Raw genomic sequence first — 17,038 nt, 5'->3', positions numbered from 1 at the left:
CGTCTAGAAGGTCTTACAAAGCCGCTGACATGACTTAAGGCGGAGAAACGCGTAGAGTAATAGACCAGACCAGCACTTTTTCTCACTGGCCGGTGACCTACCTTAGTAACATTACTACCAAATTCCCTCATGAGCCTAATCGGTGAATCAAGCTCATTGAAGTTTCCAACCATTCCCAAAAAAGGATTCCTGGGCTCCTGCCCATAACGGAATTGCACTGTGGATGGTGATGTGTAGAGCAATAACGACAGAATAATAAGGGTGTGTAAGGTGCATAGTCATAAATCTGGTTTGGTTTATCACCCTAATCAGTCACAGTGATGGGCTTATTACATATATGTGTACTAAACATAACTTGTATTACCTAGTGTGAATAGATCATACAAAGTAAGTAATTTATTGAGAAATGTGCACGTTCATATTAATTATCGCAAGCGGCAAACGAGTTTGGGAGCTGAAACATAACGACAACTTATTTCACTATCTTCTGTTTTTATGTCACAGCAACATTATAATGTGATCCGGAATAGTAGGACCAATGTATTGAATAAATTATGTACAAAATGTATATATTATGTTATAAAGGAACATGCTCTGAAATAATTTTAATGCAAGTACCAATAACATTTTGTGAATTTTAATATAAATATACAATTTTATTGTGCAACACTCTAAAAAAAAAAAAAAAGATCCCCCTTTTTTCCTTTCTTCTCCTACATTATGTGTATGAGTGTGACCGGTACCAGGTCAAAGTGTTCCACATGATGTACTAAGCACATACCTATGGGAATAGGGGTGAGATAAATAATGATCAATGACGCCTTTGCTCTGGGATTCTTGGATAACTATTTTATTTCTACCAGATGGACGCAATACAAGGAAGATCTCGGATGGACATCTCATTTGGTCACCAGATTTTAAATTAGAAGATGAGAACATCGCACAAGAGTCTTCAGAAGAAAGCCCCATTACCATAAATATACATCCAACTCTTCTTAGTGCTGATCTGTCATCTGATCCCTCTATTCTTGAGGAATGTTCTCCTGGTAACTCACATGATGCTGCACATAGTACAGATCATAGGGGTGATACAATCATGCCTTCTGAATTTAGGAAATGTTCTCCAGATAAACTAGCTCTTGTTACACATGAGAGAAGTCACACAGGTGAGAGGCCATTTCCATGTTCTGAGTGTGGGAAATGTTTTAAAAGCAAATCACATCTTGTTGAACATCAGAGAACACACACAGGCGAGAAACCATTTCTATGCTCTGAGTGTGGAAAATGTTTTACACAGAAATCTCAACTTGTCAGACATAAGAAAAGTCACACAGGTGAGAAACCATTTCCGTGTTCTGAGTGTGGTAAATGTTTTATCCACAAATCCGCTCTTGCTATACATGAGAGAGTCCACACAGGTGAGAGGCCATTTCCATGCACTGAGTGTGGGAAATGTTTTAATGAGAGATCACATCTTCTTATACATCAGAGACGTCACACTGGTGAGAAACCATTTACATGTTCTGAGTGTGGAAAATGCTTTACAAACCAATCATCTCATGCTAGACATGAAAGAAGTCACACAGGTGAGAAGCCATTTTCATGTTCCGATTGTGGAAAAATTTTTAATCTTATATCTCATCTTGCTGACCATCAAAGAACTCACACAGGTGAGAAACCATTTGCATGTTCTGAGTGTGGGAAATGTTATACACAAAAATCACATCTTGTTGCACATGAGATAAGTCACAGAGGTGAGAAGCCATTTTCATGTTCCGATTGTGGAAAATGTTTTAATCTTATATCGCATCTTGCTGACCATCAAAGAAGTCACACAGGTGAGAAACCATTTCCATGTTCTGAGTGTGGAAAATGTTTTACAAAAAAATCACTTCTTGTTAAACACAAGAGACGTCACCTAGGTGATAAACCTTTTTTATGTTCTGAGTGTGGGAAAAGTTTTACACAGAAATCAGATTGTGTCAGACATCAAAGAACTCACACAGGTGAGAAACCATTTATATGCTCTGAGTGTGGTAAATGTTTTACACAAAAATCAGATCTTGCTAAACATAAGAGGTGTCACACAGGTGAGAAACCATTTCCATGTTCTCAGTGTGGGAAATGTTTTGCACAAACATCTGGTCTTATTAGACATCAGAGAAGTCATACAGGTGAGAAACCATTTCCATGTTCTGAGTGTGGGAAATGTTATGCACAAAAATCCGATCTTGTTGCACATGAGAGAAGTCACACAGGTGAGAAGCATTTTCCATGTTCTGAGTGTGGAAAATGTTTTACACAGAATTCACTTCTTGTTAAACATAAGAGACATCACACTGGTGTTAAAACTTTTTTTATGTTCTGAGTATGTTAAAAGTTTTACACAGAAATCAGTTCTTCCTAAACATAAGAGAAGTCACACAGGCAAGAAACCAATTCCATGTTCTGAGTGTGGGAGATGTTTTGCACAAACATCTGGTCTTATTAGACATCAGAGAAGTCACAAGATAAGAAACAGCTGTTGTAAGACCTCAGAAAACTGACAGTTGAATTTCCTCAGTTGGTATACATGAAACAGGGTTGCATTAATATTGTACATAAAATAAATCTGTAATAACATTATTTGTGTCTATAGCTCCTTTTTCCCAATAGGATTGAAAGCACTTTACATATTTGTATAAGGTGAGGCAGCCATCTTGGGTGTGCGCATTTGCTATTGGTAATCACTCACATCAGTCCATGCCCCATTGGAGCTTACAATCTAATTCCATATCGTACACCAGGGTATATTTTTGTCAGAAACCACTTAATCTAACAATCTGTTTTTGAGCTTCGTGGGTGGAAAACTAAGTAATAGGTAGAAACCTACATAAGAATGGAGAGAACATATCTTGATGTTGTGTAACTGTTATGAATACCAGGGTATTTGTATAAGACCTCTAGAGCCACACTACAGAGGTCTTTTGCCTATAATAGTTGCCCGATGTTCCCTTAGAGTGGAGTACACTCACTGGTACTTATGATGCCGCCAGGTCTTAAAACTCAGGACAGTAGGAGCTTATACATTAAGCTGGTGATCGCAGGATAATTGACTGGAGTGGTATAAACAGGTTAATATACAGACAAAATAGGTAATAGATACTGAAAGCACCAACAGAATAACTACAGAGCATTGCTGGTAATATATTGCAAACAGATGATAAAACAGCAAAGGTGAATAATCACTGAATAGCAGAGGTAACTTGCAATAATATACAACAGCCCTTAGGAGCAGGATATAAAAGCTTGCAGATGATTATTCAATAAAGAAAAGCAGAGGCTAAAATATACAATGGCTCACGGGTGTAGAGACAGGATCTAGGGTCCAATCAGACTGTGGGTCTCCAGGAACACAAATTTTATGTTGATTTTAGAGATGAAGTGACTGAACAAAGCTCGATAGTAGTTGCCAGATAAATCAAAGTCACTTCAAGCTGATGTGCTGCTACCCTCACTGCAAATTACATGACAATGTGTTGCAGAGACATCTCCATAGATATAAGTACTTGAATTGCAGAAGATACCATTTAATGCTGGGGTGTGGTGATGTGTACTGAGAATGGAAGTGTTATGAGCCACCACTGTGGCTCATACTTACGGCAGGTTACTAGGCGACTGGGAGCCCAATGGCACCGGGACTACACAATGGGTTTTGGTCCCAGCTGTTGCCAGTAGCAAGGATGCGAGTGTATAAGTGCTGCACTCAGCTGAATGGGGCCCAGGGTATTAACTGATGAGTGCAAGAAACGGGGAGGCTTCAAGATACCACAACTCATAGGTAATACAGGTACTGACAGACTAGGATCATGGAAATATAAGTATGCTACACAATGTGTTGAATTTAATCCTGCTTGTATCTCTTAGTTCTGAGGGATGAAAGACTGAGACTTGCAGTAAAATTCTCACCCGAATGTCCATAATGGTATCTTTCCTCTTTCTTTTCACACTCACAGGTTAGATGATACAACAGATAGAAATCTTAAAAAGGAGACACATTAGAATTCTGTCTCGAGTGCCTGTAACAGTTTCTTTAATCTTCAGCTCCTGGGGATGCGTCTGTCTCATGTATGACACGCAGATACCTAGAAGAAACAGGAAGCAATTTATTAAGACACTAATAAAATCCATAGTTTTGTAAAACGTAGAATACAAGTGGGTGTTGGTTGAGTTTCAGCAAGGACAATATCCACAGGAGGCCCTGAGCCTGGAACGATCTTCAGGAAGGAACACAGTTGTACAGGCCATGAGTCTTTCCTAGGCCTGGAAATATATAGGGAGTGGTAACGGAATTGGTCAGGCTGACCAGGTGAGCGTTAATCACTGGGATAGTCTGTGGATGGTATTAGACACAGCAATGAATGAATGTTAAACCCTGTATGGATAACTAAGACCACGATTTGTGACATAGCTTTTTGTATGGAAGTTACTTTGCTGATCCTGGTATCTCCATTGTGCTACTGAATTCCTGATCATTGCGTGCCTATCCGGTCTGTCTCTGGTCTCTTGTGTCCTTCATATTAATCTCATGCTAAGTATCCCCTTATTTTTGGAACAGTGACCTTGTGGTTGTTACTGTCATTTATTAGTCCACCTGCTGTGATTGTTTTCGCACTTATTGAACCATTCAGTATCATTGCATTACAAATGTATTTCCTGCTCAGGTCATATCATGTGATCATGTCTTTTTGTATAAACCTCTAATACTCTGAGTTTAAGACCTAATGGCATCTCAGTACCGGTGAGAGTATAATTCTCTTAGTCTAATGTAACAAGGGCGGCTATAGGCGGAAGACCTCAGCTATTCTAGAGGCTGTATGTAAAATAGGCAGCTGTTTTATAACAGGAAGTGGTATAGACTGGTGGAGACTGAAGCCTGGCACTTTCTGAATTCTTTAGAATCGAAGTTTACTCCTCCCCCTCTATACTGAACCAAGCTCAGTTTTAGATTAGTGTGCGAGGGAGCCGGGTGCTTCTTAGGATGTCACCAGTATTTTTTAATTTTTTCTTTCTTTGACTTCAACTGAAGACTTCACAGGCAGACTGCAAGGCTGCTGCAGTCTGCATGCATGGGATGTAGTTATGAGACCAACGGCCAAATGGCCGCCGGTCTGAATTTCGACACGACAATCCCAGCAGGGGATTTAACATAGGCGTCAAAATACTGATGCCTATGTTAATCCCGATGCCGGAACCGTGACAGGATGCCGGACCGATCATCCAGCGCTGGAGGTAAGTAGCGATGTAGCCGGGGATGGGGAGGTTAAGTCTAGGGAGCTTCCAGGGGGACTTAGGGTTAAGCACCCCCCAGGGAGGGTTAGGCTAGGGGAAGGGGGGTTAGGTTTAGGCACTAGGGGGGGAGGTTACGGTTAGGCACCCCCCTTGGGAGGTTTAGGGTGCGGGGAGTGGGGGTTAGACTTAGGCACTAATGGGGGAGGATAGGGTTAGGCACTGGGAGGGGAGGTTAGGCACCCCTAAAGAAGGATTATGGGGGGAGAGGGAGGGTTTGACTACTTACCTCCGCTGATGAGATTTTCTCTGCATCAGACTAGTGCTGTCAGGATTTGAACAAGTGGCTACACAGCCGCCGTCATTTCAATCCCATTCACATGCACCATGGGAGCTGCCAGAGAAACCTGCCACATCTCATTGTGGCCAGTGCCCGGATCTCTGGCCATGGTGTCATTGGACCACTGTGTGCCCACCGTGCATCGGCAGCTAGCGGCATTAAGTATTACCTCCCACCTTGATTAGCAGGTGCGGGTTGACATTTCATAAATCGTAGGTCCCCCCAGCTCATAGATACAGCACTGCACCAGCTTTAACCAAGCACTTACTGCTGGGCTCGTGGCCCCAACTTGCAACCCTTGAAGCATTCAGAGGGTACTCTAGCCATAAGCCACCATGAAATTAGCGCTGGGTACTAATATGGTTGCCGTGAGTACCAGGGCTGGGGGCGGGGCTTAGTGGCAATACACTGAAGATAAAATAAAGATAAATTACAGGCAATACAAGAAATACAAAAAAAATTCCATAAGAAGTAAGATTATTCCAATGGGTAATGGTTGAATGTGTTGAGACCCTTAGAAACAAGGATACAGGACTAAATAGATATAGATTAAAAAGGCCGCACTCTCATCAACCAAAATTCATAGTAGAACTGGGGAGTCTTCCCAAAAGGATCTCCACAAAGTCCAGCACTGGACAAACAAAAAGAAGGGCACTCACCAGGGTTCTTCAAGAGTAGAAATGTCCTGTTTATGTCTTACATGTTATAGATGTCTCAACATTTCGTTCATGAACTGACCTTTTTCAAGAGGCACTAGCAGCACAAAAATAAATACATGAGGACAACCACCTCCGAAAAATAAGGATAAACTTACCCTGCTCCTCTGGCTCCTAGCTGGGACAGCGACTAATTGCACTAAAAAAATTACTTCCACGTTCCACCTGGAACACTTATGATGTCACTTATGGGTTTGGCTTATGCGCTGATGTACCAAGCGCACAGCCACTACTGGTCTCCTAAATATATGTTGTGGCATTGCATACACCACCCAAAACATTGAACCATACACATACAAGCGGGAATAAGCCAGTAGTAAGCATATAAAATCCTGAGGATGCATCACTTATGGTACCCCAGTGAAATTGGAAAATGTCTGTGATTACAAAACAGACTTGATAGACCTTTGGGCTTTAGTAATAGCTGATACTGGTTCCTAGGGTTATGGATGGAGAGTGAGGATGGGCTCCATCCATTAGGCCCTTTACAGCTCTTAAGCCTGAGAACAGGATAATTAGTACTTGCATCTGTGAGAGGCTGAAAAAGGTGTGTCAGGGGTTTTACTGTCTCACTACCCGAGGTAACAGGCAGCAGGCTAGCTAAGAGACACTGATGTTCTGACCATGAGTACTGTGCATATACCTATGTGTGTGGTAGGGGCATTAGGTCCTACAAGTGATGAGAGAGTGAATCTGTGTTTAGTTAGAACCCAGATGGGTTAGGATTTTATTTTATGATTTAATTTTACTGCACAATAAACTAGCTTTGGCTAATTAAACCCTATACTGGTGTGTTGTTTTCTGGCTGCCGTGTGTTTGGAAGGGCCCATCTACCCCAGGAAAGGGTACCCCTACCTTAATCCCCTCTCAATTGTTGGAGAATGCTAAGCTCACAATGAAATTTCAGCCATAGGAAAAAAGGTGGTTTAAACATTACAAACACCAATTTTTTGGACATCAACTTACATACAGTGAAATCCATGGTAGCGTCAGCAGATGATTAGGGATGCCAGATTCTGCTTCAATCCTACACCCAAAGATAACATGGAAGACATTGCTAAAGCCTTGCTACAGCGGCTCAGCAGGAAGCCACCAGGGTGCAGCCAGTGACTATCAAGGAAAACCGTAGACAACAGCAATTGGATACTGAGGAAAACCACAAACAACAGCAATTGGCTGTTGAACTCTGTAAGCAACAGCACCAAGACCGCAAGGCCTTAAAAGAGGTGGTGCAGCATTAAGCAGCCCTGTCCAGAAATGCTTCCACCAATGTTCCTACTAGCTCTCGATCCATACGGGCCAGTTGCTTTCTTCAAAAGATGACCCTGAATGATGATTTTGAAGCTTGTCTAACCACTTTTTAAAGGAATAGCTGAGAGAGTTGGCCTACAGATCAGTGGACAAGCCTTGTGGCACCCTTCCTGTCAGGAGAACCACAAAAAGCCTATTTTGACTTGTGCCTGACTAATGCTAAAGACTGTGATAAGTTAAAAAAAGAAATTTTAACTCGGTTGGGAGCCAGCGTATTTGTTCGTGCCCAAAGAGTTTATCACTGGGAATACCAACAGTGAAGCCTCCCCACTCTCAAGAGTATCTAACAGGACCCCATATCGTAGAAAGGGTCATTATGGATAGATACTTGCAGTCTCTACCTACAACTCTGCACAAGTGGTTGAGCCATGTAGAACCTAAAACAGCAGACCAATTGGTAGCAGTGGTGGAGAGATATGTGATGGCCACAAGGCCCTAGTCCCACAACAGCGATCTCCAGTGACCACTTGTAAGACTTCCAGAGGAGAAGGATGCTGCACAGTGGAATGAACCTAAGACTGTGGGTTTGAACCTGGAGGTAGGCCAGCAGTGCCAGGAAAGTTCCTACCCCTTAAAAGCCTTGATAATAATATGTTTCAATGTTTTCAATGTGGTTTAGGCCATATTGCTGCTAATTGTTCGCTTACCACTAAATGCATGCAATGAGTTGCTGCTTATGTTAATCGTAGAATGTCTTACTTTGTTCAGCTAGCCTGCACTGTGGACGGACAGGCCGAGTCAGATAAGCAAATATGTATAGCCACCGTAGAAGGCAACCAGGTAGAGGCTGTTAGATTCTGGTAGCCTGGTAACTCTTATCAAATCCAAATTGGCGAACACCTTAAAATATAAGGGAAAAACTACTGGTGTGACTTGCATACATGAGTATACTCTGTATTATGTTACTGCGGAAGTGAACATAGAAACAGTGTGGTTCTACTGTAGTCTCTATGGGTTTGGTTCATGTTTTGATGTATGATGTGATATTGGGGAGAGACTTTGCCCACTTCTGGAAGCTGTGGGAGAGCCAGTTTGTTACAGAAGTATATAACCCAGATCCACTTGAGCATGTTACTGGTGTGTCTTCCAAGTCAGAAATGTTCACTTTTTCCAGCATGATTGGGGATCCAGAAAATGATGAGAGCAGTACTGGGGAACCAGATGATGTACTTTATACTAAAATAGAAAATGTTGATGAACCAGTTGATCATCTGCTTGATCTGGAGGTCAGGAAAGAGATCTTTGCCTTAGAGCAGTTAAATGACCCTACTTTGGTAAAAGCTAGAGACAATGTAAAAGTGATTGACAGAAATCCCATCGACCCATATTGTAGGTTATCATACCCTCACATGCCAGGACATCAGGATTCGTTGTATCAGTTGACCAAGAAATGGGAAGAAGGAACATTTGGTAGTCCCCGAGGCATATAAAAGAACCTGGCCTTAGACCTGGCTCATGGTCACATAACTGCTACCTAGGTGTAGATGAAACCACTGAGAGAATTTTACAGAGATTTTTCTGACCCGGGGTCCATAATGAGGTATCTGAATATTGTTCATCGTGTCCTGAATGTCAGTATCATGCTCAAAGGCCACATTTTAGAAGTCTGAATGTCCTGTTACCCATTATTGAGGTTCCTTTTGAAAGAATAGCAATGGATTTGGTTGGACCTCTAATGAAATCTGCCCAGGGCCATCAATTTATTTTGGTGATAATGGATTACACTACCATATACAATTGCGCAATATGTCAATAAAGACCATTGTTAGAGAATTAGTACATGTCTTTAGCAGTTTGGGGATATCAAATTCTGACTGATCAGGGTACCCCATATATGTCAAAATCAAGAGTTATGCCGCCTGTTAAAATTACTCCGCTAAGAACCTCTGTGTATCACCCCCAGACTGATGGCTTAGTGGAGAGATTTAACAAAACATGTTAAAGAAAATGGTGAATAAAGATGGAAGAGATTGGGATTACTTGTTACCTTAGTTATTGCTGGCCATAAGAGAGGTTCCCCAATCTTCCACAGGGTTTTTGCCTTTTGTTTTGTTGTACAGGAGACACCCAAGGGAATTGCTAAACATTGCAAAGGAGACATGGGAGGGGCCATCTAGTCCTTATAGAACTGTTATTGAGCATGTTTCCAAATGCAACAGTGGCAAGGAACCTTTGAAATTCTACAATAAGTAGGGGAGGTTAATAATAAAGTATACCAGCCCAGTAAGAGAAAGCCAGAACATATCTACCATGTAAATCTTATAAAACCTTGGAAGGGTAGAGTAGCTTTGTCAGCCACCCCGTCTCTCCAGTACCCTCAGTATCTTTGGTTCCCAAAGTAACAAATCGCTATAACCCTCTCCACTGTTTAACAGCAGTAGGCTAAATAATCTCTTGTAAGAACTAGAGTTTTGCATTCTGACATACCGGATAAAACAGTCATTAAACATGACATAATCACTGAACCAGGGGTTAAGGTTAACCTAAAGCCTTATATAATACAAGAATCCCAATGGGAATCAGTGTCTAAGGAAATGAAAAAAATGTTGGAGTTAGGTGTAATTGAGGAGTCACATAGTGAGTGGTCCCATTGTGCTCATCCCGAAACCTGATGGGAGTTTGCGCTTTTGCAATGATTTCCGTAAGTTGTATAATGTGTTTAAGTTCGATGCCTATCCAATGCCTCGAGTGGATGAACTTATTGAAAGATTAGGACTTCCGGTGGGCGGACCCAACTAAGCAGCCACATTTAGATGCTTTCCATCCTGGCTGTATTCACTGCCCGCAACATCAGCAGTGCTAGGACCGGTACCCCCGTGCAATCAGCATTGGAGACCATAGCCGCAGCAGGACAACGCAGCAGTGACTCCCGGCTTGCCCCTGCACACAGTTAAAGCCCAGAGCCAGCACACGCTGTGTGCATACAATAATGGCGGTCATCTTTGATCATGGCTGCAGCAATTTCCCCGCTCCTGTCCTCTTCCTCGGGTCTCCTACTGCGTGGTACTTCACCACTATAGGTACCCCTGTCCCTGTACCCACCTACTGTGCCCAAGCTGACCTTTGGAATCCCCGGGACGCAGGCTACTGGGACCACCTGTTTCCCTATATGCCAGCAGCATTACACATATCATTAATACATATACCCATGCAGCACCTTTTCTTCTACTATTGCACTGCTGTCAGGGGGCTCCCTCAGCTATGTGATTATTGCTATGAAATTTACTTAGCTTTCCTGAAAACAACTTCAGTGTTCCTACTGTATAGAAAAGCTACAGCTCTCTAACTCCCTCTACTGGCAGTTAACAGGATTTAGAGCAATAAAGTCACTTTCCATTAATCTCAATCCACATGGATTAATATATGGCTAAACAGCAGAGAACAGGCAATAGGGGTGTGACAGTTAAATCCAGAGACACAAGAGTTAATCCCTCTATGAATACCAGCCCCTCTTCATCCCCCGGGAGAGACGACAATTAGAGGGTGTCAATGATCCAAACAGATTTAGTTCTACTGCCATTGCAAAGGCACAAGAGGATGCTGACTTAATGTCACCTTTACTGGACAAAAAGTGGCTGGTCTTAAAGAGTCAATTGACCTGGCCATGATGCAGATAAAAGAACACAATGCTGGCATGGAAGGAGCGGAACAACGTATCTCTAATGTGGAAGATGACTTACTGGCAGCTCAAAATGTCATTAAAGCACAGGAATCTGCTCTGGCGGCTGTACAGGGGAAAATCGAGGATTTAGAAAACCGTAACCGTCAAAATAATCTCAGGATAATTGGCTTACCAGAGTGAAGTAAACAAGTGACCCTTATAGACTTGGTCTCGCCCTGGCTACCCAAAGAGCTCGGCTGCTCTCCTAAAGCGGGATTCATACCAGTGGAATGTGTTCACAGAATCTCTGTTTAGTTAGTGCCCAGATGGGTTATGATTTATTTTTACTGCGCAATAAACCAGCTTTGGCTAAGTACACAGATACCCTCCACTGTGCATTGTTTCCTGGCTTCTGAGTGTTTGGAAGTGCCCATCTATCCCAGGAGAGGGCACCCCTAACTTGATTGCCTCAAAAAAATATATACATATACACACACTGGGTTGTACAGTCGAGTCTCTCCCCTGACCCAGTTCCTTTGGACTGAGAGTTAGCCCATGTGAGTATATGAGAATTCCTAGTTTTGTGAGTTATAGATTGCGGTCCCATAGGGTGACCATACATGTCTCCACTAACAACTCCGCTAGTGTCTACCACTGAGTCTGAGAACCAAGATGTGGAGCATAGGCTCTCAGAAAACCCATGGAGAATATTGGTATTCTACAAGCTTGAGGGGGCCAGTGTCTGCAACGTTTACCATGGGTCAGTAACACTCTACAAATGACCAGGTGCCTCCTGGTCGCTCGCAGGTAAGAACGCATTCTTACACTGACATTCTTGACACAGTTCCTTTTAGGAGGATAACAGGTTCACTAAGCGAAACAGCACACCTGACATAGCACCCTAACTGCTATACGTAGACATCAGTCCCTATTGGGTTCGCCCAATTCCTCTCAGTTTGGCTCTACACCTTAAGAGCCTTCAATATTCCTGATACATTGATTCTCCCTACTGGGTGTAGAGAAACCATTACATCTGTGACTTCCCCTACTATGGAGGCTTCGGTAAGACCCTTAGCGGTTTCTCTCTCTCCTTCTGGGGAGAGCAAAACCTTGTCCAACCTTGGGGTGGCTGTGATTTTCTAGTGGAATATTATTTTTTTCATAGTGCCATTGACTCTATTGATCCATTCATCTTAGCTCATCTCTGGGCAGCTACATGTGCCCGTCGTTCTACCACAGTAATTATCCCTTCTTCCTGGAGCGATGCACATTGTCTGACATAGTGTGTGTTTTGTATCATTCTACAAGCATTCCTGTGGAAAGCTCACTAACAGGTGTGTCTGTTCCTGTGGAAAGCTCACTAACAGCTGTGTCTGTTCCTGTGGAAAGCTCACTAACAGGTGTGTCTGTTCCTGTGGAAAGCTCACTAACAGCTGTGTCTGCTCCTGCGGAAAGCTCACTAACAGCTGTGTCTGCTCCTGCGGAAAGCTCACTAACAGGTGTGTCTGTTCCTGCGGAAAGCTCACTAACAGGTGCGTCTGTTCCTGTGGAAAGCTCACTAACAGCTGTGTCTGCTCCTGTGGAAAGCTCACTAACAGGTGTGTCTGCTCCTGTGGAAAGCTCACTAACAGGTGTGTCTGTTGTTGATAAGGCTGTGCCAGCCATGCTGGTGGTACCGGTTCCAGTCTGTAAAGTTTGTATCATTGCTTACTCATGTCTTTCTTCTAAAAGCATTATTCTTTTGCCTTGGGGAATTCTCTCTCAGGGATCATCCTACTGACACAGTGGTCATAGGACCCCCCACTACACACACTAACTCCCCCTCCTTACTTCATACAGATTATATATTTCCAATTGGCACAGTGGTCATGGGACGCCCCTACACACACTCACTCTCCCTCCTTATTTTATACAGATTATATAATGCCAATTGACACAGATGTCATGGGAACCCCCTACACACACTCACTCATTCTCCGTACTTTCTACAGACTATATATTCCCAACTGATGGGCTGCATTCTCAGTGATGTCACTGGTTCCTAGTGATAGGCTGCATTCTCAGTGATGTCATTGGTTCCTAGTGATGGGCTGCATTCTCAGTGATGTCACTGGTTCCTAGTGACGGGCTGCATTCTCAGTGATGTCACTGGTTTCTAGTGACGGGCTGCATTTTTAGTGATGTCACTGGTTTCTAGTGACGGGCTGCATTCTCAGTGATGTCACTGGTTTCTAGTGACGGGCTGCATTCTCAGTGATGTCACAGGTTCCTAGTGATGGGCTGCATTCTCAGTGATGTCACTGGTTCCTAGTGATGGGCTGCATTATCAGTGATGTCACTGGTTCCTAGTGATAGGCTGCACTCTCAGTGATGTCACTGGTTCCTAGTGATAGGCTGCACTCTCAGTGATGTCACTGGTTCCTAGTGACAGGCTGCACTCTCAGTGATGTCACTGGTTTCTAGTGACGGGCTGCATTCTCAGTGATGTCACTGGTTCCTAGTGATGGGCTGCATTCTCAGTGATGTCACTTGGTTCCTAGTGATGGGCTGCATTCTCAGTGATGTCACTGGTTCCTAGTGATGGGCTGCACTCTCAGTGATGTCACTGGTTCCTAGTGATGGGCTGCACTCTCAGTGATGTCACTGGCTCCTAGTGATAGGCTGCATTCTCAGTGATGTCACTGGTTCCTAGTGATAGGCTGCATTCTCAGTGATGTCACTGGTTCCTAGTGATGGGCTGCATTCTCAGTGATGTCACTTGGTTCCTAGTGATGGGCTGCATTCTCAGTGATGTCACTTGGTTCCTAGTGATGGGCTGCATTCTCAGTGATGTCACTGGTTCCTAGTGATGGGCTGCACTCTCAGTGATGTCACTGGTTCCTAGTGATAGGCTGCACTCTCAGTGATGTCACTGGCTCCTAGTGATAGGCTGCATTCTCAGTGATGTCACTGGTTCCTAGTGATAGGCTGCATTCTCAGTGATGTCACTGGTTCCTAGTGACAGGCTGCATTCTCAGTGATGTCACTGGTTCCTAGTGACGGGCTGCATTTTTAGTGATGTCACTGGTTTCTAGTGACGGGCTGCATTCTCAGTGATGTCACAGGTTCCTAGTGACGGGCTGCATTCTCAGTGATGTCACTGGTTCCTAGTGATGGGCTGCATTATCAGTGATGTCACTGGTTCCTAGTGATAGGCTGCACTCTCAGTGATGTCACTGGTTCCTAGTGACAGGCTGCACTCTCAGTGATGTCACTGGTTTCTAGTGACGGGCTGCATTCTCAGTGATGTCACTGGTTCCTAGTGATGGGCTGCATTCTCAGTGATGTCACTTGGTTCCTAGTGATGGGCTGCATTCTCAGTGATGTCACTGGTTCCTAGTGATGGGCTGCACTCTCAGTGATGTCACTGGCTCCTAGTGATAGGCTGCATTCTCAGTGATGTCACTGGTTCCTAGTGATAGGCTGCATTCTCAGTGATGTCACTTGGTTCCTAGTGATAGGCTGCATTCTCAGTGATGTCACTGGTTCCTAGTGATAGGCTGCATTCTCAGTGATGTCACTGGTTCCTAGTGATAGGCTGCATTTTCAGTGATGTCACTGGTTCCTAGTGATAGGCTGCATTTTCAGTGATGTCACTGGTTCCTAGTGATAGGCTGCATTCTCAGTGATGTCACTGGTTCCTAGTGACGGGCTGCATTCTCAGTGGTCACTGGTCCCTAGTGACGGCTGCATTCTCAGTGATGTCACTTGGTTCTTAGTGACGGGCTGCATTCTCAGTGATGTCACTTGGTTCTTAGTGACGGGCTGCATTCTCAGTGATGTCACTTGGTTCTTAGTGACGGGCTGCATTCTCAGTGATGTCACTTTGTTCCTAGTGACGGGCTGCATTCTCAGTGATGTCACTGGTTCCTAGTGACGGGCTGCATTCTCAGTGATGTCACTTGGTTCTTAGTAACGGGCTGCATTCTCAGTGATGTCACTTGGTTCTTAGTGATGGGCTGCATTCTCAGTGATGTCACTTGGTTCTTAGTGACGGGCTGCATTCTCAGTGAAGTCACTGGTTCCTAGTAATAGGCTGCATTCTCAGTGATGTCACTGGTTCCTAGTGATTGCATACGATGTATTCTCATGGATGTTTTTTCAGCCACCAGATGTAGCATCTTCTAAGATGCTATATTTACTATTATCTATTTATAATGCACCAACATATTACTCAGCTCTGTGCATTGAGAACATCATGGTACCAATAACATAATTACATAAAACAGAAAAGATGAGCCTGAGAAATTGAGCTTAAAATCTAGTAAGTGGGTGGATACATTAACTATGCTAATTCTTACTAGTCCCTGGCTCTAGTAAGGTGGTGGTAAATATGTTAGTTCCTCTCTCAGCAGTTGGTGGATACAGTTACTGTGCTAGTTTCTGGCTATGGGCAGTTGGTGGATACAGATACTGTGCTAGTTCCTGGCTATGGGCAGTTGGTGTATACAGTAACTATGCTAGTTCCTGGCTATGGGCATACAGTAACTGCTAGTTCCTGACTCCTGGCAGTTGGATACAGTTACTGTGCTAGTTCCTGGCTCTGGCAGTTGGTGGATACAGTTAATGTGCTAGTTCCTGGCTATGGGCAATTGGTGGATACAGTTAATGTACTAGTTCCTGGCTCTGGGCAGTTGGTGGTACAGTTAATGTGCTAGTTCCTGGCTCTGGGCAGTTAGCGGACACAGTTACTGTGCTAGTTCCTGGCTCTGGGCAGTTGGTGGATACAGTTAATGTGCTAGTTCCTGGCTCTGGGCAGTTAGCGGACACAGTTACTGTGCTAGTTCCTGGCTCCGGGCAGTTGGTGGATACAGTTACTGTGCTTGTTCCTGGTTCTGGCAGTTGGTGGATACAGATACTGTGCTAATTCCTGGCTCTGGGCAGTTGGTGGATACAGTTACTGTGCTAGTTTCTGGCTATGGGCAGTTGGTGGATACAGATACTGTGCTAGTTCCTGGCTATGGGCAGTTGGTGTATACAGTAACTATGCTAGTTCCTGGCTATGGGCATACAGTAACTGCTAGTTCCTGACTCCTGGCAGTTGGATACAGTTACTGTGCTAGTTCCTGGCTCTGGCAGTTGGTGGATACAGTTAATGTGCTAGTTCCTGGCTATGGGCAATTGGTGGATACAGTTAATGTACTAGTTCCTGGCTCTGGGCAGTTGGTGGATACAGTTAATGTGCTAGTTCCTGGCTCTGGGCAGTTAGCGGACACAGTTACTGTGCTAGTTCCTGGCTCTGGGCAGTTGGTGGATACAGTTAATGTGCTAGTTCCTGGCTCTGGGCAGTTAGCGGACACAGTTACTGTGCTAGTTCCTGGCTCCGGGCAGTTGGTGGATACAGTTACTGTGCTTGTTCCTGGTTCTGGCAGTTGGTGGATACAGATACTGTGCTAATTCCTGGCTCTGGGCAGTTGGTGGATACAGTTACTGTGCTAGTTCCTGGTTCTGGGCAGTTGGTGGATACAGATACTGTGCTAATTCCTGGCTCTGGGCAGTTGGTGGATACAGTTACTGTGCTAGTTCCTGGCTCCAGGCAGTTGGTGGATACAGTTACTGTGCTAGTTCCTGGCTGCAGGCAGTTGGTGGATACACTTACTGTGCTAGTTCCTGGCTCCACGCAGTTGGTGGATACAGGAACTGTGCTAGTTTCTGGCTCCAGGCAGTTGGTAAATACAGTTACTGTTCTAATTCCAGGCTCTGGAAAATTGGTAACCACAAGTTTCCAGCAGATGGTAACTACTGGTACTGTGCTAGTTCCTG

General features: G+C 44.0%; 1 protein-coding gene across 1 annotated transcript in view; it reads left to right on the top strand.

Moving 5' to 3' along the window:
- The window catches only part of LOC148431496 (uncharacterized), a 137,475-nt gene that overhangs the window by 65,210 nt on the left and 55,227 nt on the right, over positions 1-17,038 (top strand). Inside the window, exon 8 of the mRNA XM_088465987.1 lies at positions 1,167-2,079. Coding sequence (XP_088322113.1) covers positions 1,167-2,079 — 913 coding nt within the window. The remainder of the gene's footprint in view (positions 1-1,166; positions 2,080-17,038) is intronic.

The sequence above is a fragment of the Taudactylus pleione genome, unplaced genomic scaffold (genome assembly GCF_031769625.1).
Source record: "Taudactylus pleione unplaced genomic scaffold, aTauple2 ptg002219l, whole genome shotgun sequence".
Taxonomy (NCBI): domain Eukaryota; kingdom Metazoa; phylum Chordata; class Amphibia; order Anura; family Myobatrachidae; genus Taudactylus; species Taudactylus pleione.
Note: the sequence above shows the minus strand (reverse complement) of the source record. Positions and strands in the feature narration are given on the sequence as shown.